The 25,186-nt window shown below is 38.3% G+C and overlaps 2 protein-coding genes across 2 annotated transcripts; both read right to left on the reverse strand.

Annotated features, from left to right (window-relative positions):
• Positions 1–496: 496 nt before the first annotated feature.
• LOC306858890 (potassium voltage-gated channel subfamily A member 1-like) lies at positions 497–1,978 on the reverse strand (the record flags this gene model as incomplete). Its single annotated transcript, XM_079399670.1, has 1 exon — positions 497–1,978. One exon carries the CDS (start codon positions 1,976–1,978, stop codon positions 497–499), a length of 1,482 nt encoding a protein of 493 aa, XP_079255796.1.
• Positions 1,979–23,456: 21,478 nt separating this feature from the next.
• Positions 23,457–24,893, reverse strand: LOC306858564 (shaker-related potassium channel tsha2-like; the record flags this gene model as incomplete). Its single annotated transcript, XM_079399151.1, has 1 exon — positions 23,457–24,893. One exon carries the CDS (start codon positions 24,891–24,893, stop codon positions 23,457–23,459), a length of 1,437 nt encoding a protein of 478 aa, XP_079255277.1.
• Between the last annotated feature and the right edge of the window lie 293 nt (positions 24,894–25,186).

Raw genomic sequence — 25,186 nt, forward strand, 5'->3', positions numbered from 1 at the left:
ATGTATTAAAAGCAGGATACATAGTACCATATCAAACAGACCTCAACGTTTCATAAAACATGCCATGATCTGCATAATTAATCAACATTCAGTTTGTATATGTTTTACAATAACCTACAATGAGTAAATAAATAAATGGTCAACATATGGTACAAGAAAGTATTAGTTCTTCATGCTGATCTATTTTTGCAAAGTCACTGAATAACTGATCATTTTTTGGGATAAGGTGCATTGCAAAATGTAAAGTCATTTATATATGCAAGTACTCTAACCCAAGTACATATAGTTATTCTGTCTTTTAATTATTTAATATTTGGTATCCATAGGCAGATTTTAGACTACCGTTCTTCAGACAGAATCAAAGCAACTCTCGTGGACTTGAGATAAAACATAGGCAATGAAATAACACATTATCAGAAGCCTTATTAAAGCACTCTGATATATTAATAGAGTACACTATATACATCCTATAATGGCCTAGAACGACATTGGAAATCTATACATCTGTGAGACGCTTCCCCTTATTTACACAATTCTGATTCACAACTGTGCAGTTCCCAGTTCGCAGGTTCGCCTCGCGAAAATTATCAATGCTGTTATTGAGGTCGTCGTCAATCTCCATGTATTCTGACTTGCTGACAACAGACGAGCTGCGACGACTGGAGTTAGAATCGGACGCGATGTTCTGATTGCTCACCGTGAGGAGTTGTGCCTGTTCATCACCTTCGGTTTCTCTGTGATAGAAATAGTTAAAGTTGGACACAATCACAGGCACTGGAAGCGCGATCGTTAGCACTCCGGCAATGGCACATAGAGAGCCTACTATCTTGCCCCCAATAGTAACGGGGTACATGTCTCCGTACCCCACGGTTGTCATTGAAACCACCGCCCACCAGAAGGCGTCTGGGATACTTGTGAAGAAGGAATCCTTTTCCTCAGCCTCAGCAAAAAACACTGCACTGGAAAACAAGATGACGCCAATGAAAAGAAAGAAGATGAGAAGACCCAGCTCGCGCATGCTGGCTTTCAAAGTCTGGCCCAAGATCTGAAGCCCCTTGGAGTGTCTGGACAGCTTAAATATCCGAAACACCCTGACCAAGCGGATAACCCTGAGAATGGCCAGCGATGTGGCCTGCTCTCCTCCACCCTTTGCCTCCTTTCCTCCCTCGTTGTCCTCCGCCATCTCTGTTCCGAGCGTTATGAAATATGGAATGATGGACACCACATCGATTGTGTTCATCATGTTTTTGAAGAAGGCAGGTTTACTTGGGCAAGCGAAGAAACGGACAATCAACTCAAACGAAAACCAGATGATGCAGAGTGTCTCCACGACAAAAAACGGATCGGTAAGAATATTTGGTTTGAAGTAGAATGTGCTGTTGCCTATCACCTGGAGCCGTCCACGTGGATCCTCCTTCAACTCTGGTAAAGTCTCTAAGCAAAATATTACGATAGAAATGAGAATAACCATGACGGACACTATCGCGATCCCTCTGGCAGGGCCTGAGCTCTCGGGATGCTCAAATAGCAGCCAAATCTGTCTCTGAAACTCGTTATCAGGCAGGGGACGCTCTTCCTCACGAATAAAGCCCTCATCCTCTCGAAATTTTTCCATAGCTTCTTCTCCAAGCTCATAGAACTTAATTTCCTCTGAGAACATATCCAAAGGTACATTGACGGGTCTTCTTAACCTTCCCCCTGACTGGTAGTAGTAGAGGATCGCATCAAAGCTCGGACGGTTTCTGTCAAAGAAGTACTCGTTCCTTAAAGGGTCAAAGTAGCGCATCCTTTTCTTGGGGTTGCCCAATAGTGTGTCGGGGAACTGGGCAAGAGTCTTGAGTTGTGTCTCAAAGCGCAGCCCTGAGATGTTGATAACAACTCGCTCACAGCACTCGGGGGAATACTGTGAGTCCTGTGGATGCCCCTGCAGAGTGGAGGATGTCTCGTCCATATTATCTCCAGCAACCACCACAGTCATCCTGGAGATCAAACTCGCAGTACTGGATGGCAGCGGATGTTCAGGTGGGTTGAGTACGCATCCAACGCCCTGCAGTTTCAATAGTCAACGACCCAACAAGACATCCAGCCTCATTTTCCACCAAACGTCGACCATCTCCATGTCCAGTGGAGCACTGCGCCTACTTTGTGTCCTCACCTAGTCATCCAGAAAATAAGGGGAGCAATGAGATTCCTCAGGTAGCATGAGGGAAAAGAAATATGTCCTACCTACACACACCCACCCCCAAATCAACAGGGATGCAATAAGACATGCAATTTCTACTGGAACCAAGGATCCTAATATATATTTAGAATCATATTGTTTTTGGAATTCAAAACCCAAAATTAGGTTTTTAAGAACACAAAGTTCCCAACAGGACTATCATGATTGCCAGTAAGATGAAATCAGATTTTAAACTCCATTGCTATGTGAATGTCTACAGTGCCTTTGCTCTGTGAATTTCTAGTCCGCTTGCAAGATATTCCAATACAATTGCATGCAACGTTCTTGTTAAGATTGCACAATGATCTCAATTAGAGTTCTAAGGATCAAATAAGAATAAGGGTAAAATTAATTTGAATTTGGCTTGCTTTTCAATTATATTTACAAGCTTTGAAAGCAGTGTCCTGAAAGCAGTCAGAACATATCCTCTTGTAAGCCAGCTAGTGAATATGTGTTCTTAGTATATCTGTTAAAATATAAATGCCACTGGCTGAGGTTCTGTTGTATGCTAATTGTACAATAAATTATTATTATTATGCATTTACATCAATATAAATATAATATATAGTAATATAATTATAAACGTTAAACAATCGAATACATTTTTTTTTAAACCTTCAGTATGTTTCTGAGTCACCAACCAGTATAATCATTATAATGAATAATTTACATTTTATTTATTTATTTATCTATTTTATTTATTCAATTTTTCTAGCTCTCACCAGATATCGAGACACTGTTTGCCAATATGAACATGCATTTAAAACGCAAATAATGAGAGTGAAACCAAATGATGGCAATGGGGATGTTATAAAATGACTGTCTTTGTACTTACGTGGGCAGCCAGATTGAGGAGCAGTGCAGGCAAGATCTGTGCAAAACCTCCTGTGTGTTATTAAGATTATCTCACATTACAGCCTCACATTCGTACAGCAAGTATATAATATATCCACGATAACCATCCTACTGCCATCAGACCACAGCAAACTTGCAGTGCTCCTCAAACCTGTGCAGCAGAACAGCAGAGATACAAAAAGAGAGAGAGAGGGAGGGTGAGAGAGTGGGTGAGTGGATGTGTAATGCGCAATGCAGACAGACTCCAGCATGTTGCCAAATGTCCTTTTCCACACATCTGATGGGAGACACTACAGCTGAAGGAAATTCTTATTGAATTTTTCTATCATCAGTGTTTCTTTTTCTTCACATTTTGCCCTAAAACAGATTAACGTGTATATGCTAACTAAGTAGTATAATGTACTAATTTGCATTCAACCTTGAAAAAAGTGGTTACACTTTTGGTATTTTATTTATAGTAAAAATGTCCATTTCATTTAAAAATCCTCTAGCAATAGAATATTTTTTACAGAATAGATTTACACATTGAGCGAACACTGTAAAAAAATATATATTTAGCCAAGTTGCTTAAAAAGTGCTACATGTGGTAAAATTTAAATAAACAATTTTTATAACAATACTGTAATTAAATCATTTTGATGTCATTTGGTTCCACCAAGAAAGGTACACATGAACTACAAAGAACACCTGCACTTGCATTTTGTAATCTGTGACCTTGGCTTTGCTAGCAACATGAGCTACTTATTTTGCCCATATTTACATACAAATTGTGCAATAAATCAAAGCAGAGCCTATTTTTGTTCAACTTCTCTTGACATGCGTTTCTCCAGCTGAGATACTTAAATCATAATGAAGATAAGAGAATTTAGAGATCATTTTCTGCAGTAGGTTACATCAAGATGATCTTTCGTAAATAATGGCCTTTGCTTTTTAAGGCTATGCTGTTATCTTTTTGGTCGAAGCATCACTGAGATGTACAATGTCAAGACTGTAGCTCTGTGAATATCATCCAGTCCTGAGCAGACAGCAATTGCTCTCAGTAGGAGAGATCAACACAGTTCTCCATGGCAACCAGGAGTTAGTAAAAGAGTGAGGAGAGGAGGAGGGAAAACAGGTCTACAAGCTGCTGCTATCACTACAGAACACAAACACAAACATGTTCATTTTATTTCTGTAATTTCTGTTGATATCATTTGCTATTATGAAACTGTATTATGTAAAGATACGAATATAATTTGTGTTTTTTTTCTTGTGTTGGAATATTTGACTTGTCCACAAAAAGAATTGGTCCCACTTTATATTAAGTGGCTTTAAGGTCTATGTACTTACATCAAAAAAATAAGTACAATGTACTTACTGTGTTCATATTGTACTGCAAAACACTTCTGCTGCTATTGAGGTGGGATATGGGTAAGGTTAGGGACAGGTTTGGTGGTATGGGTAGGTTTAAGGCTAGTTTAAGGTGTAAGGGACGGGTCAACAGTGTAATTATAAATGTAATTACATGCAAGTATTTTTAAAATATAAGTACAATGTAAAAACATGTACATAATAGGTGCATTGTACTAAATGGTTAATTTAGGCCACTTAAGTGGGACCAAAGAATTCATCTTAATCTTCAAAAGAAAAAAAAGAAAAGGAAAGGAAAATCCAGAGGTCCAGAGGGATAAAATTAATTGCTTAAGACAAAAGCAATTAATTAAAAAAGTAAAATCGCAGTGTATAGAGGTCCTGGAAGTATTAAAAAAAACAGCAAATTTAAATGTCTAAATGTTTCCATGCTGGTGTGGCATTGTGTGGAAGATTTTGTTGTAACTGTTGACTGTTGTCAGGACCTTCTATAATTATATTCACTATATCTATATAATTTCTATTTATATAACACTTTTAAAAATCTTGGAGGATGTTAAAGTCAACATTTATAAGCCATAAATGACTTATTACTAAGTAATGAGGTTCAAAAGTTTACATTTTTCCTAAAGGGTCTATTTTTAAGGGGTGTAAGGGCATCATATAATTTATATCATTTTTCAAAACTGTATTACAGTAAAAAAAAATAAAAAAAAATAATTATATATATATATATATATATATATATATATATATATATACACACACTGTATCAAAAACATTTTATTTATTTTTTTGGTTACATTTGAAACATGTTCTTGATATTGCTTTGGAACAGTTGTATTGTAAAAAGCACTTTCACAAAGGTCACACTCTCGTTCCTCAAAAGGTCAAAACTCATTCCTATTTTATCTGACATGCTTCCTTAAAGAATCATAAATCTATTATCAGTGTGTTACATGACCTTTCATAAAGTACATGTTTTTACAGGGTTCAACCTGATACCTCTGCTTTTTGCCTAGCAACAGTCGCTAGTGTACTACACGTCTCTGACAGACATGTTCCTCATTTCATTTCAAGGATCCTCCGCAGAGCTCATTTCATTTCGAAAGGGTGATCACATTTTCCTGAACGCTCTTGAGGAATCACTATTATAGGTCATGTTCGCAAATTCCCACAGATCCCTTAACATGAATAAGATCTGCGAGCGGTGTTTAGCTTCTTCGCATTCATTTCAGCAGAACGACAGCTGAGAAGAGGTGCAGTCTTACAGTATGAATGTAGCACCCCTCCTCCACTCTCATTCATGAATGCACTGGGCCATTATATAACACTTGTGCTCTATTTAAAAGAGCTGTAGCAATGAAGATGAGCAGGAGACTCACGCGGTGCCCTTCAAGACGAACGCTGGAGCCCTAGGGGCTGTTGGGTCAGACCGTTGGGTGCTATTATTAGCTGTGTGTCACACCATAACCAATGGAAATGGAATAAAACTGACAGATGTGTGTGTGCATTCATTGGTTATGTGCATTTGTGTGTGTATGTGATGATTGCATTATGAAGCGCACATCGGCCAGATTTACTGCACTGCACCATTCTGCAATAAACACAAAGACACATCATTTATCTCCTTTTCTACAATGTATTCAAATCAGTTTCCAACCCAGAGGCTGCTAAGCTGAGCATAAACATTTGACTTCACAAGAGAATGTAAAAATGTTGTCATTGGGTTTATTTTTAGTTCTTGTGTCTCCTGGGTTCCCATGGAATTTTTAAAGTCCTGTTAACACAAACATATCTGTTCAGTTCAGTTTTTTAAATACTTCCTCATACATTTTTACACATCTCTGTCTTTTAAGGATAACCGACCAGCTGGACATATTAACTAGTTCAAATAAATGGCATCTGAATAGGGTGGAATCTGTTTTCGACCAGTGGCATGTAAAGGAAGTGTCCAGGAAACCGTTTTAGGATTGTTTTAAAGCAATCATAATTGTTCAGTACAATTCCATGTGGTGATAGTGATAATAGTATTACATTATTTGTATTTTTTTAAGAAACTGTAGCATTTGTAGGATTAGTAGGATTCATTTAGTTCATTTATTTTAAAGCACATTTGTACTGGTTGCAATTAATTTTAATTATTAATGGTTTTATTTCAGCGTTGACTCTGTGACTGCACAGGTATGCTGAAATATAGATACTGAACAGCCTGATAAGCCTCGATTGTTTTAAGGGATGCACGATATTGGATTTTTGCCGATATCCGATATGCCGATATATTTCAACTAATTTTGGCCGATACCAATACCGATACCGCTATATTTCCGATGTATTACCGATATATATAAGTCTCTCCTGTGCAGAAATTATAAGCAAAATATTTTTTTAATTTTAGTTAGCTTTTAACATGAACATATTTGTTAGAATTAAATAAACAATAATGAAGGTTTTTAAAAAAAAAAGTCGTGACGTATTGTCAAGTATGGTGACCCATACTCGAAATTGGTGCTCTGCGTTTAACCCATCCAAGTGCACACACACAGCAGTGAGTAGTGAACAAATGCACACACACCGTGAACACACACCCGGAGCAGTGGGCAGCCATGCTGCGGCGCCCGGGGAGCAGTTGGGGGTTCGGTGCCTTGCTCAAGGGCACCTCAGTCATGGTATTGAGGGTGGAGAGAGCGCTGGACATTCCCTCCCCCCACCTACAATTCCTGCCGGCCGGGGGCTCAAACTCGCAACCTTTCGATTACGAGTCCGACTCTCTAACCATTAGGCCACGACTTCCCCTGACAGTACATTTTTGACAGTACATTGAAGCTTTGAAAATAACTATAAATAAACTATATATCAATTGCTGTATTTTTCCCCCCAGAAAGATGCAGTGTTTGTCATGTCCTGCTGGTGTGCCCTTATTGGCCACCAGATGTCACTGTGTGTTTGTTTGAGCACATGGCTTGTTGTTTGTGCCATGTGCTCTCCTGTCTATTGTCTGACCCCGCCCTCCTTGTTATCTCATTATTGTTTCAGTGACTTCACCTGTGTCCTCCTCGTTTGTCTCCCTATTTATTCTCCTGGTGTCTGCAGTCCTGTGCTGTTTCGTTATTTCATGTTTAATGTGAGATGTTTGACGGTGCGTGCGTGCGTGCGTGCGTGCGTGCGTGCGTGCGTGCGTGCGTGCGTGCGTGCGTGCGTGCGTGCGCGCGCGCGCGCCTGTGCCTGCCTGTTTTTCCCCCTCGGGGTGGTTTTTGTTTCATTTTATTATTAAAGGACACACCATTCTCCTGCACTTGAGTCCTCGCCTCATCTCTCTTCCAGAATCCGTGACAGAACGAAACAGCCAAATGAGGACTCAGCAGAGAATGGGCTCTCACCTTCCACCAGCCTCTAACGTCAGCAGCCCCCTGCAGAAGCTGCAGCGCCCCCAGTGATGGCCGACAAGGCTGCGAGCCAAGGGGTGTCAGAGACCTCGTCTGCCGCACCCAGTAATTTGCGTCCGGTGACCGAGCGTCTCAGGCTGATGCACAGTGTGCAGGATCCCCCGCTGATGTCGGTGCGAGCAGCGTGGTCTGCTATTTGTGGTCTTTCCGAGGCGGCGGTGCCCGCTCACAAGGCTTCCGAGGCGGCGGTGCCCGCTCACGGTCCTCCTGAAGGGGCGGTGCCCGCTCACAAGGCTTCCGAGTTACTTGTTACTTGTTCCGTTACTTGTGTTGGCTATTTACTTTTAATTGAATTAGAAGTAGGCCAACAGCGCCCCCTACAGATTAAAACTCCTTACTGAGCGGGCATTAGGACCTGGAGGAGGCTGGCACTGCTGCCGCTGCACGTGCTATTACTGTTTACTCTATCAACATCTGTAGCCTATGTGCTTTTGCAGATTAAATGCACTGATCCAAAAGAGTGAATATAATAGTCATTCAGACAAAACTTTGCTTCAAAAATGAGTCACACTGTTAACATGATCTAATCTCTAGCACACCCTGAGCACATGTGAGTTGAGGTATTCCTCATAAAGCAAGACATTTCTGCATAATTTTTCATATTGGGCCATTTAAGCCATTATTTACATTTAAAGCCATTATCGGCCGATTCCGATATCTGTCCGATAACATCATGCATACCTAGTTTTAATGTTATCTTACTAGGCCTAAAAAGCTTAAAAATTAAATAGAAATATGAAATTGCCCCTTGCCAAAGTTATTCTGACTAAAATTATGTAAAGTCAAATAACGTAATTGGGAATCAAAGCTCAAAAGAACGAACTTTGCAGGAGAACCTGAAGGCAGAATTAAGTAGGATAAAAGATTAACTGGATAAAAGATTAATCCGGCAAATTCACGTAAAAATTCTGTATTTGATTTTCTGTCAAATCAAGTCTGATGGAACAAGTGGTTTTTAATAAGTAATTAATGTTGACAGTAATTCTGGGTCTATATAATGAGTCACATAATGCATATAGTGTAATCGGATCAAGGTGAACATATTCAAGCATATTTGCACAAAATCTGCAGACTGGCTCTGACTTTCAGCAACTAGTGTATTGACTCCTCCAGACAAAAATCTGGCGGAAAACTGTGTAGTCTATTCCAGCCTTTATTCTGTAACATGTTACAATCATTACCTCTTAGAGTAAATTCTGGTTCAGTTGGTGAGCAGAAGTTTCTCGGGTCCTTTTATTCACTTCCTGTGACTTACATTTCCCTCACTTAATTGAAATTTTCACAAAGAGAACATAATTAATGTGGTGTGTACCATTAAAAGTCAAATGTAGTACAGTCGTGCCCCACTTGTCTATACCAGGGGTTACCAATTAGATGACGATGTCCGGATGGAACCAGGCTGGGGTTTAGAGACAATGGTGCACCATTTTACCATTTCAATAGTTTAAGTTCATCAACTGTGTCAATCTTCCTAATGATGTCATATTTACACATATATATCTATATAACTGCTCCCATATTTGCATAGAGTTGAGAACCAAGTTGTAAGGGACATTTTTGGTGAAATGGAGATACAAGCATCAAATGAAAGCTCTTAATGAGCTCTTTCTACTGGCAACAGTACTGTCATCCATGAGTGTACAAATACACTCGATATATTGTGTCTCGATTAAATCTGAATGCCATCTATTGCACCTTTCCAAATAGGAAGCTGAGATTTCTGAGTTGAATGGAACACAGCATATGAAGTATAGTAAATGCCATAAGAATGTTTTGTATACAAGTTCAAGTCCAGTAAATGCTTTGCGTAGAGCTACTTATAGCTGATTATTAACTTCACACTTTTATTGATCTAAAGAGAACCAACACTGAACTGACCTGAGCAAAATATTGAGACTATTGTCTTTTAGAGCTGCTTTACAGCAGAATCTCAACTGATTTTCCATAATTGATTCTGCTATTGTCTGTTTATCATTGTAAAGGTGCCTTGACACAATCTATATTGTATAAAGTGCTGTAAAGGTGACTTGATTAAATGTAGGAGATCAGACAAAAATAGTATTCAAAGAGATTTATTGCATACATTCAGTACGTTTATGATTCATATATATATATATATATATATATATATATATATATATACCTCATGTATACAACATACTCTCTATCACAACATCAAAATGACTGTATACCATACATTTACATCATCAACTAGACACTTAATTTATTACCCTGCTGGGTAAGAAGACTAGACAGTGGACATTACTGGACATTTTAGCAAACTCGCTGATGTATTTTGCACGATAAATGGCTAATGATTCAATACAGAAGCAGGAAGAACGTGACAGCAGACAATAGTTAGTACAAGAACTAATACACATCATACTGGACACATCAGACACCTTTGTACAGTGTTAACAAAGTGCTAAGGCTCTTCAGATGGACACCAGCTGCACTACACACACACACACACACACACACATGCAGTATGAAAACAGATGATGGATGATCGGATGCGTTTGTAGCTCAATATCATGTCCTATTCAGGTGTGACACATCATCTTCACTATCTCTGCTTGTTTTTTATTTGTTCAGCATTATGCAGGGTATACCCACCCACAATGAAACCTTACTGAAAATTCTGTTTTCAAATAAACATCAAATGCTGTATATTCTGATTGGTTGCGACTGTGTTGCATCGTGAAGCATTCTCACTTTCAGCGAAAACAGAATAATTTCTTAAGTAGCTACTGTTTAGCACAGTTTTTTTCTGCATCTGGCTCTAATTTCGGGTGAATTGAACAAGATTTGATCATTGCCATGTGGGTTTATTCTAATGTATTCTGTAACCATTTTAGTTTATGTCTATTCTGCAAGCTCCTGAAAACTAGTTATGTCATTGAATGTATTGATTTAAAGGAAAATTCTGAAGTCAGTACAAGTTCAACTTAATCAACAGAATTTGTGGCATGATGTTTATTATCCAAAAAAAATGGATGTGAATGGGGACCATTTTTGGAAGATTTAAAAGCGAAAAAAAGTCAAGCACAGAATTTTTATAGAAAACACTGACACTAATTCTTCTGTTAAAACATGTATTACTGTAAAGTTGTGCTTGTCGTTTTTTTATTGTTGTAGGGTTTAAAGTCTATACTCTAAATAATGCTGTTTATGCATAACACAATGCTGGGTAAATATTGGACAGAACACATGCTGGGTTGATTTAAACCAACAGTTGAAAAAATGTAAACATTCAACCCAACCGCTGTGTAAAAACAACCTAATCGCTGGGTTTGTCCATATTTTAACCAGTGCTGGGTTGTATTTAACCCATCATGTTTTAGAGTGTACATTGCAGAATTGAATATAACTTTACAAATATGTTTACATTCCTGCACTATTGAAACAGTGAGGTTTTTTTAAGCGCCTTACTGTAACCCAGAAGAAGTCGTGTGGTAATCAACATTATGCCACAAGTGCTGTCAACTGAATTTAACTTGTACTGAACCCATATATTTCTTTAACCGCAAAAGAGTTAATGAATGGAGGGATTATTTCCTGTTGCACAAATGCCAAAATGTTGATGTGAAGAGTCTTTATACTGGGCATTGCTGAAAAGTTGAAACACGGGGATCAGTCCTTTAGAAACACAGGATGAGCATATATGAAGAATATTACAATCCCAGGAAGACTTTGAGTGCAATACATTCATGTTAAAAAAAAGGAATCAGTGACATCATAATCTCAATATTCATGATCTAGAATGGAAAACAATTTCAGTTTTGTTCACTGATGATAATGATATACATTATATAAGGCATTAAAGAAATATATTTACGTGAACAACCAGTTAACATCATGTGCAAAGCAACAATGATACTTCGGTTATTGTATTCATTCGAATTTATCGTGCATTATTGCTTACTATGAACAAACAACAGACACATACGGTACTAAACTGTGCAACACTTTGCCTGTTTTATAACTTCTCACAACGGTTTCATAAATGCCTGCTTTGAATATATACCACTTCGTTTATAAGGTGGTATTAAAGGAACATGTCAGAAATGCACATACAGTTGCGCTTCTTGCTTAGGCAACAGTGTAGTTACATGTGTGAGAACACGCAGTCGACAGTCAGTGCAGATATGATAGAACATATATGATCTGTCTAGCATAGAAATCGCATGTGTGGATATCAGGGATGTGTAGGGAATGATATGAGTGGTATGAACGGAGCGCCACATTTGAAGAATCGTGACATGATATGCAGCCTGTGTAAATATGTGACACTCTGCAAAACTGACAAAACATCAACATCAGCAGCATCCATAACCACAAGATAGAGGAGACAGGGGTAACTGTGATATTTTGCAAATCTACCTGCCATTTTCATATAAGAAACATCTGATCTACAAGGAAACCAAATTACAGTCTAAGAGCTCAGTTCAAAGTAACAGCATTTCTTAATAAAAGTTATCTGCTTCCTATTATTCACTTATTACTTATTACAATACGTCACGACTTTACTTTTTTACTTTACTTTTTATTATTTAGCAACAAAGTAAGCTATTTCCTGTGACTGTGTGAGACATCCGATTCTTTGGCCACTGTAGGCAAATTACTAGAAGAATAACAAAGTGGAGTAAACAGTAAAATCATCTACGTGACAAACTCAAAGTGTTTAGGGTTAAGATGACAGGGATAATATGATAACAAATACCAGTTTGCAGCAAGACTGTTTTGTACAGCTAAAATATCTGGAAGCTACTGACACCGGAAGTCTTGCAGGTTAAAAATGGTTGCGCCTACCCTTATGCTGAAAATAAGGTGGATGTTAATTCTATTATCATTACTAAATCCATTGTAGCCCATGTTATTTTATTTAAACAATATTTATTAGTTGAACAGGAAGTTGAATTCAGGAGATAGTGTTTAACATATTATTTTTTTAAGAGATAATGTTCAATGTCTATTTTAAAATTTAAAAGCCATACAAGTCCTGTTTCTTACACTCTAAAAAATGCTGGGTTAAATACAACCCAGCACTGGGTAAAATATGGACAAACCCAGCGGTTGGGTTACTACCCAGAATGTTGAGTTAAACATTCAACAACAAAAACATAAACACCAAAACACAGTTGCTGGGTTTGCCTATATTTTACCCAGCGCTGGCTTGTATTTAACCCAGCATTTTTTAGAGTGTAACTCACACCCCTAACAAAATACTGTTTGGTAGCTGCCAGTGGCAGTGTTAGAATTCATTCATGTTAGCTCAGTCAACAGCTTGGCCTGTTTTGAATTCATCAAAATTTTATAAAATATTGTATGTCCAAAGAAATCAGTGAAATACCTCCAAATCCAAAAAAAACTATCTCAACAGATAGAGAGAAGGTTTTTCTGAGTGTATGTGGAATAAGTGTCACTTTGGCTTATTTGTGAAAGTTGTTTCTGGTGTCCCCTACCCTGCGGACGTTCATATAGATCATTACAGTTTAATAATAAAAACTTTGCTTGTTCTGCATAATACATGCATGCTATTGATTAAATGTTTGTATCACAGCTCATATCAGGTCTAACGACTGGGCAGCAGCCAATATGAAAAGCATGCATAAAAAATATGATTGAAGCCATGCAATTTATATTGACATGATCATATTAACACACTGTGTCTATGCCAAATATGAAATGATGGACCAAACATAATGATTTAATTGTGTTTATGCAATATTTGACACAATTTATGTAATGTCATTGAAGAATATGACTGTATCACTGTATTGCAAAAGTTTATATAAACTGTGTTGTAGGCCTGCTACAAAAATAAAATTTTGAAAACTTTGAGTGATGACTCGAAAGAATCAGCTATTTAATCCACTGAAATAAATTGTCCATTAAAATGAATCAATGCCAGCCATTACTGCTCTGTCTGTCCTATTTTTAAACAGTAGTAATGCCCAATTTAGATGCAGAGAACAGGTGATGCATGTTTATTTATCAAAACTAGTTTGTAAATGAAAGAGTGAGAATAATGGCAATGTGAAGAAATTATTATGAAGCATCTTACTTTCACATGGAAGACCTCAAAGCAACAGAGTTTTTTGATGCACAGAGACGACAAAATGATTTACTGGACGCTGGACATTCATTTGACATGATGCAGATATTCATACAATGTGCATGTAAAGTCAGGATTTCAGGAGTTGAAATGGATACATTTGTGCTCATGAACAAACCTGAATGAAATAATTACTTATTTAAATAGGGACATTATATATAACATACACACTTCATCTAGGAAAATCTACTGTCGTACAATCATCTCTCAAGTATTATCATTAGCATATAAACCCTATCACATTGCAACTTCCCACATTTTAGTCAATAAAATCTGTTTATAGATTTTAACTTCTTAGGCCTATATATAGAGAGTGCTCTATCATTAGAAAGCAGGGGACATACAGTACATTTCAGTCTATTATTTATTCTGTTGTGGGGCATGCTGGAATGAGTTTTTACTTGCCAGCTTTACATTACTGTAATGCTTCTTGACTTTTTGGATTGAATGATTGCCCAGAACCAGAATGGACCAGAAAATCAGGACAACACGCATCCGACAGTAATGTGGGGAAACACGACATGCTGTATGCTTGAGCTGTTTCCAGAAATAAGGCTTGTGAACTGCTTCACGTAACTCAACACAGTGAGGTAAACGCACAGTAAAACAGCCAATCAGGACAGTGAGGTAGATGCTTTCAGTGATGGGTGATTATGAAAGTATATCAATAATCATAAAAGAAATAAAGACACAAACCTGCAGCAACCTTTGCGTTTCAGTGTTTGTACTGCATAAACAATTACAAGAGGAAATCATGACAGAATTTCTACATGTATACACATTTCCTTTTCACTGTAGGCAAAATAAACAGAGTGGAAAAAAGAAAGAAAATGTAAAATGATTTAGCAAAATTTTAAAAAGCTAGAAAAATAACCTTTCGCCAGTTTAACCGATTCCATTTTATATAAAACCTATGATACTTTAAAAAAATAGATATTTAACAATGTTAACCTCAACAGTCAAGTAATTTGTTGTCATTGATAGTTGTTCCCACTTAATATGACTACTGAGTTTGTTGGAAAAAAAAAATTAATTAACAAAATAATCAAGATTTATTCCATGTCCAACTTTCCATGCATGCCAAAATATGTTTTGGTATAGCACATGATCTGTAACGTTTAAACGTGACATCCTGCTGGTCTGAAAACACATATTCACGTGTACATACTCACACACACCTGTCCCAGTAGCATGTTGTTGTTTTATGGGCAGATAAACATCAAGATGCATCTCACAAATTGTTTGGACTCTGTGATTTCAAGTAAATAGTTTCTACCTAAGCACGCTTCAAAGCATCTTCTTTATCTTCACCACGTTGTCCTTATTTCCTCATGGTTAGATTCCACATTTAACAATATGATTCCTTTTGAGACACTGTGCATAATTTCTTTGATAGGAACAAGTGAATGCGGTTTAAATGAAGTTTGTTTTGTCCCACGTAGTGCTGCTTTGGTGAAGGTTCATATTGTCTTTGACGATATTGTGCTGCATGTATATGCAGATCTGAAGGACAGGAAGTCCATTTTCATGACTGTACCTGTAAGCAAAAAGAGAACAGAACTCTTACCCACTGCATATTAAAAGATGTTAAAAGCTATTATTTTATCATGTATTTTAGCATGACTGGAACACCCAGAAGCCAGGACTAGAGCCAGAGCTATCGAATTTAGACTACATTGTATAAACAGGCTTTAAAGAAAACATTCTTGGATGAGATAATATATATAGGTTACACTCACACACACACTAAGACATGGTTTCCCAAAAGGGAGTCACACACTATAAAATAAATAGCAACTATTTCAGCTGGTATTATTGTGTGGTCTGTTTTTTGTTTGTTTGTTTGTTTGTTTCTATGGATGTTTCAGCAGCAGAAGATTTTTTTTGTTTGTTTACCTGCATGTTATGTGACCATTAACTGAAATCAGAGAACCATTAACCTTCAAATGTGTTTTAATGTCAAAACGGTTTGGCTGCCAAAAAAGTGATGTTTTCTGCATCCATAAATACCAATATGACTATTAAAAACCCATATATAATCCTCATAAATATTAACAGCCAGTGATCAACGTTATTTAGATGGACTGCTGTTGTACACTGCATCACTGCCACAGAGCAGTCCGTCTGTCAGCAGCGTGGCATAGCACATGATGTTCAAATGCAGTTGGTAGTGCACCTTGAATAGATAAATAAATAATGTATAAATGTGTAATGTATAAATAAATAATAACATGTTAAACCTAACTCTTCTGCTAGATGATTTTTTGATAATTAAATTTTTACAAAAAATGTAAACATTTGATTATCGTCAAATATATAATGTTACTACTAACTGTACACTTTCAGCAATAGCAGCACTGAGCGTGAAACTGCTGGCAGTAACAGCACCGGCAGTAATAAAACTTACAGTAAAACCATCAACAGTAACACCGCCATTAAACAGCAACACCATCAACAGTACCAGCACCACTAACAGCAATGTCACAGTCATTGATGCCATCGACAGTAGCCACTGGTAGTAACACCACTGACATTAACACCATTAACACTACCAACCATAACAGCACTGACAGTATCACCATCAGCGGTAATGGAACCACCATTAATACCACAGACAACACCCTTGCCGGTAGTAAAACCACCATTGACAGTAACACCACCAGCAGTAACAGCACCACAAGTAACACCGTCAACAGAACCACCATCAGTAGTAATGCCACCATTGACAGTAATACCATCAACTGAAATGCCACTAGCAGTGACACCATCAACAGTAACAGCACTGGCAGTAATATCATTGACAGTATCACCATCAGCAGTAACGACACCACCAGTAACAGCATCAGTAGTAATGTCACCATCGACAGTAACACCACTGACAGTGACACCATCGACTGTTACAGCACTGGCAGTAACGTCATTGACAGTAACACCACCGCCAGTAACACCATCGACAGAACCACCATCAGTAGCAATGCCACCATTGAGAGTAACACCATCAAAAGTAACACCACTGACAGTGACACCACCGACTGTAACACCACTGACAGTGACACCACCAACAGTAACACCATTGACAGTAACAGCACTGACAGTAACAGCACTGGCAGTAACGTCATTGACAGTAACAACACCACCAGTAACACCATCGACAGGACCACCATTAGTTGTAATACCACCATTGACAGTAATACCATCGACAGTAACACCATCGACTGTTACAGCACTGGCATTAACCTAATTGACAGTAACACCACCAGTAACACCATCGACAGAACCACCATCAGTAGCAATGCCACCATTGACAGTGACACCACCAACAGTAACACCATCGACAGTAACACCACTGACAGTGACACCATCGACTGTAACAGCACTGGCAGTAACGGCACCACCAGTAACAGAATCGGCAGAGCCACCATCAGTAGTAATGCCACCATGGACAGTAACACAACCAGCAAACAGTAACACCACTGACAGTGATACCATCGACTGTAACAGCACTGGCAGTAATGGCACCACCAGTAACACCATCGATAGAACCACCATCAGTAGTAATGCCACCATTGACAATAATGCAATCAACAGAAACTCCAATGACAGTGATACCACCAACAGTAACACTACTGACAGTAACAGCACTGGCAGTGAGTCCACTGAAAGTAACAGCACTGGTAATAGTAATGGTACCACCACTAACACCAGTAACACCGCCACCATGGACAGTAAGATATTGACAGTAATGCCACTGACTATATCGTAATATACAACAACATCCAAATTGGCCCTTTAAAAATTATAATTATTATTAATATTATAATTTCTAATTATTTGAAACTAAATTGTAGCATGTAGCTGTTACTCAGTTTTTAGATGTTACCCAAAGTTTATTTATTGATTTATTTTTTTACTACTTTCCACCACTGTCACCTGATGAGAGTTTTGCCTCTTTGTCACTGTCACCTTTTTTAGCTGGGGCAAGTAATATTACCAATTTAACTGCACTGACATTGTCAAATGAGAATATATTCTAAACTAAATTAAGCTGGATAATGACACTAACTTTACATCATCAAAACAGTTATCCAAATTAATTGGTCCACTTTAGACATTCTACCAACAGTAAGTAACTTTGCAACTACATGTCAACTAGCAGTCATTAGAGTATTAGTAGACTGTCTGCTTAATATCTTCTAACACTTTATTTTGATGGGTCCACAACATACAACATACTGACTATGAGAAACTTTGCAAGTATATGTCAACTTATTCTACTAACTCTAAACCCACCCTAACAGTCTACTCTGAGAGTTAGTAGACATGTAGTTGCAAATTAATGATAATTAGTTGACATGTAGTTACAAAGTTACTTATAGTTAGTAGAATGTCAAATGTGGACTATCGAAATAAAGTGTAACCATGAATTGAAACAACATTGAACTAAATTGAGCTGAATTAATAAACAGGAAACTAACAGTGTTAATATTGTAAAATTAATCCGTTATGAAACATTTAATTTCAGCTGTAAACCAGCTTTAAGAAGGCACTAGCTGCTTTACAGCTGAAATTAAATGTTTACATTAAATTAAAATTAAATACAAACCCGATTCCAAAAAAGTTGGGACACTGTACAAATTACGAATAAAAAAGGAATGCAATAATTTACAAATCTCATAAACTTATATTTTATTCACAATAGAATATAGATAACATATCAAATGTTGAAAGTGAGACATTTTGAAATGTCATGCCAAATATTGGCTCATTTTGGATTTCATGAGAGCTACACATTCCAAAAAAGTTGGGACAGGTAGCAATAAGAGGCTGGAAAAGTTAAATGTACAGAGTGGCAGTGTCTCTCAGAAGTCAAGATGGCAAGAGGACCACCAATTCCCCCAATGTTGCGGCGAAAAATAGTGGAGCAATATCAGAAAGGAGTTTCTCAGAGAAAAATTGCAAAGAGTTTGAACTTATCATCATCTTCAGTGCATAATATCATCCAAAGATTCAGAGAATCTGGACCAATCTCTGTGCGTAAGGGTCAAGGCCGGAAAACCATACTGGATGCCCGTGATCTTCGGGCCCTTAGACGGCACTGCATCACATACAGGAATGCTACTGTAATGGAAATCACAACATGGGCTCAGGAATACTTCCAGAAAACACTGTCGGTGAACACAATCCACCGTGCCATTCGCCTTTGCCGGCTAAAACTCTATAGGTCAAAAAAGAAGCCATATCTAAACATGATCCAGAAGCGCAGGCATTTTCTCTGGGCCAAGGCTTATTTAAAATGGACTGTGGCAAAGTGGAAAACTGTTCTGTGGTCAGACGAATCAAAATTCAGTTCAGAAGCCTGCATCTCTGATGGTATGGGGTTGCATGAGTGCGTGTGGCAAGGGCAGCTTACACATCTGGAAAGGCACCATCAATGCTGAAAGATATATCCAAGTTCTAGAACAACATATGCTCCCATCCAGACGTTGTCTCTTTCAGGGAAGACCTTGCATTTTCCAACATGACAATGCCAGACCACATACTGCATCAATTACAACATCATGGCTGCGTAGAAGGAGGATCCGGGTACTGAAATGGCCAGCCTGCAGTCCAGATATTTCACCCATAGAAAACATTTGGCGCATCATAAAGAGGAAGATGTGACAAAGAAGACCTAATACAGTTGAGCAACTAGAAGCCTGTATTAGACAAGAATGGGACAACATTCCTATTCCTAAACTCGAGCAACTTGTCTCCTCAGTCCCCAGACATTTGCAGACTGTTATAAAAAGAAGAGGGGATGCCACACAGTGGTAAACATGGCCTTGTCCCAACTTTTTTGAGATGTGTTGATGCCATGAAATTTAAAATAAACTTATTTTTCCCTTAAAATTATAAATTTTCTCAGTTTAAACATTTGATATGTCATCTATGTTGTATTCTGAATAAAATATTGAAATTTGAAAGTTCCACATCATTGCATTCTGTTTTTATTCACAATTTGTACAGTGCCCCAACTTTTTTGGAATCGGGTTTGTATTTAAAAGAATAATTACATGTATTAATTAAAAAGTCGTACAGCTTTGGAATGACATAGGGATGAGTAAACAATGACAAAATAACCATTTTTAGGTGAACTATCCCTTTAAGCTGAAGAATATGAATCGCTCAGAGGAAACCCTAACTAGACTCTTAAGAATATCAACACCGTGCTGCCTTGCAACTGTGTGAATATCACCCTTGTGAAAGCCAGAGCTAAAGCAATGCTGTTTCATTTTCACTGCACCAACAACTGCAGCAAGCCACAAAGTCACACTGACCTATTCAACACCTGTGAGCTGTAACACACGCCAATAGCACGAGTGTCACACATGACAACAGTATTATGCAGTCACTCTTATTGTGTCTTGCTCACCATATTTTCCAGCAGAAAAAAAACTGTGCTTGTCAGTATGTATTCAGATCCTTAGACAGAGTATTAAGGGACAATATTCCTGGGCCACGAGGAGGTATATGAGAGTCACATGATGGCCACTGATCAACTGTAAGTGCCAAAGTTTCCTGTATTATGAAAGTATTCACAGCTTGAAATAACATGACCTTTGCTGACGTGAACATGGAAGTCAAGTGTGTGTGTGTGTGTGTGTGTGTGTGTGAAATCTATAACATACAATACAACATGAGGTCAGGGGTCTTAATAAGTCAGTCTTATTTTTGCTTTTTTCCATGGAACCAGACCAGCATTGCAGTGGATTGACCCTGGGTTAAGAATATGTATTTAATATAAGATCTATTTATTAATCAGCATTATTTATGCTGTGCACTGCTCTGTTTATGGAACTAGTTTAAGGATTCTGTAATTGGATTGATACATGAGAATGTACATTTGGATGTTCCCCAATGAATTCGGTGACTGGATGCCACATTAACCTTGCATATCAGACAGATTTCAGCCAGTACGGTTATATATATATATATATATATATATATTCATGATGCAATTTTAGTTATTTATTCTGCATTATTTTACTATACAATATAACATAATATTGTAACAGTTCCTCTGAATTTGTTACTCTGAAACAGTTATCTCATAGCACCGTTATTAAATGTACACTTTATTTTGAAGAACAGTTGCTGTTTAATGTTATATTGTAGTAATTTATTTATAGATAATATGGTAAACATAAATGACACCTTAAACTTTATTGTACACTGACTCAATTAAATTTTAAATTCTGGCTTTACCAGCAAACACTAAATCTACAGAAAGGAGACTGGCAAGGTGATAAATAAGACACATACCGCCCCCTAGTGTACACAAACAACACAGAAAGAAAGCCTGCAATTTTAACTTGTAGTGTTGTTTTAGAAGGAAATATTCTAGTTTTGTCATCTGTATACTGCAGGTCTTATCTCATACACTTACTTAAACAACTATATTTATAGACATAAACATAGTCATATTGCTGTGTATTTTAATTCAGTCTAAATTTTCTACTAAAATTATTTGGCTAAATATTTTAGGATTTATAAGGAGTGAAATTTATGATTACTGTGTATTGTTTTGGAAGAATGTGGTGCCGGGCTTTGTTGATTATGTTTCATCTAAAAAAGGACAATTTTACGTAAATTTTATGTAAAACAATTTTATGTTTATTTTAAGTCTGATCCTGTTCCTTTCTACATTTCATTCAACAGAGCCAAATATTCAAATTCTGAAAGAAATTTAGCAATATCTCATATCATTTTAATTGTCTATGAACAAAAAACATATCTTTGCATTTTTTGTTTGTGTTATTGACGTAATTCTCAAAACTTGTCAATATATTCCATTTATACTGTTTGCAATAATATTGTTTGCATATAGGCCTAAAAATATTGTGTTCATATCTATTATTATTAAAAACAGAACATTCTATAAATATTTCTCACAAATGGCTAATTCTTAGATACTTTGCAACACATAAACAGTTATGTTATGTAGTGTTACATACCTCTTCCTGTCTGAACTCTTCTTGTTAATGTGAACATCCAATTAAAGGAGCAGAGAGTTTAAAAAAAACTTGATGATGTGGTGTGTCCGGAAATCTGTGCAATTATTTCCATTTTCAGTTAGTCCATTACTGACACTGCAGGTGTTGATTCTCCTAGTCCAGCCAATAGGCAGATGAGTTTTTCCTTTCTCACAGTGACGTCATAATGAATCCCTTTTTTTGCTGAATTCATGATCCCCTCTTGACTCTGTTGCAGTGCAGAAATGAAGACGCTTCTCCATTTTTACGGATGTGGGCTATACGGTGTTATATTGTTCATTTGTATTCACATTTGATATATTGGATAAGCCCTCTGGGCTCTTTTTTCCCTATGCCTAGTAAGAATGTAAACCTGCCTACCTGAAGGTTGGTGATTTTTTTTATTTAAATTAATTCATGAATGTACCTTGTTTTAAAATAAAAGCACCAGAAGCCATCATTCATGTGAATAAATTAAGGGAACAATAATAGCCCAATGTCACCAGAACCGTCTGGAAAGTTGCTATGGAAACACATTTAGTATCTAAAAGACTGCAGTTTCCACCTTTGTCCACTAGATCACGCTAGTGTATTTTAAAAAGAACTCGTGTCCAGATTTGAGCGCTCATTCATCCCCTACACATCTGTTGATAATAAGAAGAAATAAAGAAGCTTCATGTTGCTTATCAGTGTAAGTCTATCCCTGAAGTGCTTCTACATAGTTTGAATAAAGTTATCAAGTAATTGTAAGATGCCATAACCTTTCAATGCTAATGCAGTGCCACTGATATTATGACAACCTGAAAATGCTGCGTGTTCCTAAAATTAACAATCACAAAGCTGATTTGCTCTTCTACTGATCGTCCTCAAAAAAGAGATAGTCTATGTATTTCTGAAATTTCCCAATTTAACGTTACACATTATTGTAAAAATAATATTTTAAATAAGCTGGGGCAAGTCGTTTTTTTCCCAAATGACCTTGCAATTGAACTGTCCTCGCTAGAAAAAAATAATAATGACAAAATAGTTACATATATTGGTCCTACTATTTCTTTCGAATTAGCTATTTGTATGTAAACGTCTGTATCGCACTGACACCAAATTTCTGGAAAACTAACAGATCACGCGCCAACGAATTTGTGGACTAAGTTTAGTAGGCTATACGAATAAAGTGGATTTAAGCTACACGTGGATTTAAGTGGGCTTGCTTATAGATAACATGCGTTCTATTTAATTACCTTGTTATTTTTGCGCCTAAATAACTACGTCTCGCGCTTCGATGATCTACAATCACAACAATGGAAGACCATTTAGAAAACAATCGCACATCACGTCATAGTAAAATCCACTGTCGTCGTTTCCAAATGAAGTGTTCCTCACAGAGCTACTCAAGGTTGAGGATGGACTCAGAGAAAGGTGCGCTTCTTTGGGTTTATAATTGTTGGCTTCTACATTCATACATCAGTAAGCTTCCCTGTATATGCTTTATGGGGACTGCAGTTGGTGTACTTGACTGAATCTCCATCCTCTGAATGCAAATAGTCTGATTTAGAAAGGGACGCTTTGCTGTCACTCCTTTTAAAATCACCAAACGAGGGTTGCTGCTGGCCACACGTTACATGCGTGTACTGCATCTGCTCCTCGTGCTCGGTCTCCCTGTGATAGAAGTAATTGAAATTGGACACGATGACGGGCACTGGAAGCGCAATGGTGAGCACACCAGCGATGGCACATAAAGAGCCCACTATTTTGCCACCGATGGTGACTGGGCACATGTCCCCGTAGCCCACAGTTGTCATGGAAACCACTGCCCACCAGAAGGCATCGGGGATACTGCTGAACCCCGAGTCGGGGTCGTCTGTCTCGGCGAAATACACGGCGCTGGAGAACAGTATAACTCCAATGAAAAGGAAGAATATGAGGAGACCCAGTTCCCGCATGCTCGCTTGCAGGGTCTTGCCCAAGATCTGAAGCCCCTTTGAGTGTCTGGAAAGCTTGAATATGCGGAACACCCGCACCAAGCGAATGACCCTCAGGATGGCCAGAGACATCGCCTGCTGGCTGTTGCCCTGATGCTCGGCCAGCTCCAGACCCAAGGTGATGAAGTAGGGAATAATAGCCACGATGTCGATTGTGTTCATGATATTCTTGAAGAAGGCGGGCTTGCTTGGGCACGCGAGAAACCTCACGAGCATTTCAAAGGAGAACCAGATTATACAAAGGGTCTCCACAATAAAGAAGGGGTCTGTGAATGGATTGGGCTTCTTTGAACTAGCAGTTCCATTGAGTGCGAGGTGCTCCTCGTACATTTTCCCGTCCTCCCTAAACTCTGGTAAAGTTTCCAAGCAAAAGATGACAATTGATATCAAAATGACGAGCACCGAGACGATTGCGATGCCCCTCGCGGGTCCAGAGCTCTCGGGGTACTCAAACAGAAGCCAGACCTGTCTCTGGAACTCGTTTTCGGGCAAAGGTCGCTCTTCCTCCTTTATGAAACCCTCGTCCTCCTTAAAATTCTCAATGACTTCTTCTCCTAACTCGTAGAATTTGATCTCCTCCATAAAGATGTCCACAGGAACATTGACGGGTCTCCTCAGCCTGCCTCCAGACTGATAGTAGTAGAGAATGGCATCAAAGCTAGGTCGGTTCCTGTCAAAGAAGTACTCGTTCCTCAGAGGGTCGAAGAAGCGCATTCTTTTCCTGGGGTCACCGAGTAAGGTGGCAGGGAACTGCGCCAGTGTTTTAAGTTGGGTTTCGAAACGCAAGCCGGAGATGTTGATAACCACCCGCTCGCAGCACTCCTGGTCTGCCCTTTCAGGGTCGTAAACATCTTGGGACAGGGCTGCCAATGCCACAGTCTCGTCGAGGTTCTCCCCAGGCACCACAGTCATGTTTGTCCCCTCAAAACGGCGAGTCGTTTTCGCGCCCCGCTTCTCGCGGAAGATAGTCAGAGCACTTGTAGAGCGGCGCGTGTCGCGTCACTTCGCGCGCATTTTCCTCACGGAGGTTTCTCCACATTCCCTTCCCAAGCTGAGGCTGACAGTCTGGTCGATTGGCTGTCACATTCACAGCATTTTAAGCAGCAATGCCCCCCCTCACTCTCTCGCTTTCTCCAAGCGCTATGGCAAGCAGTTGTAACATTTATTCCTTTAAACAACAAACAAAATGTCACAGGTGCTTTTTC

The sequence above is a fragment of the Barbus barbus genome (genome assembly GCF_936440315.1).
Source record: "Barbus barbus genome assembly, chromosome: 39".
NCBI classification, from domain to species: domain Eukaryota; kingdom Metazoa; phylum Chordata; class Actinopteri; order Cypriniformes; family Cyprinidae; genus Barbus; species Barbus barbus.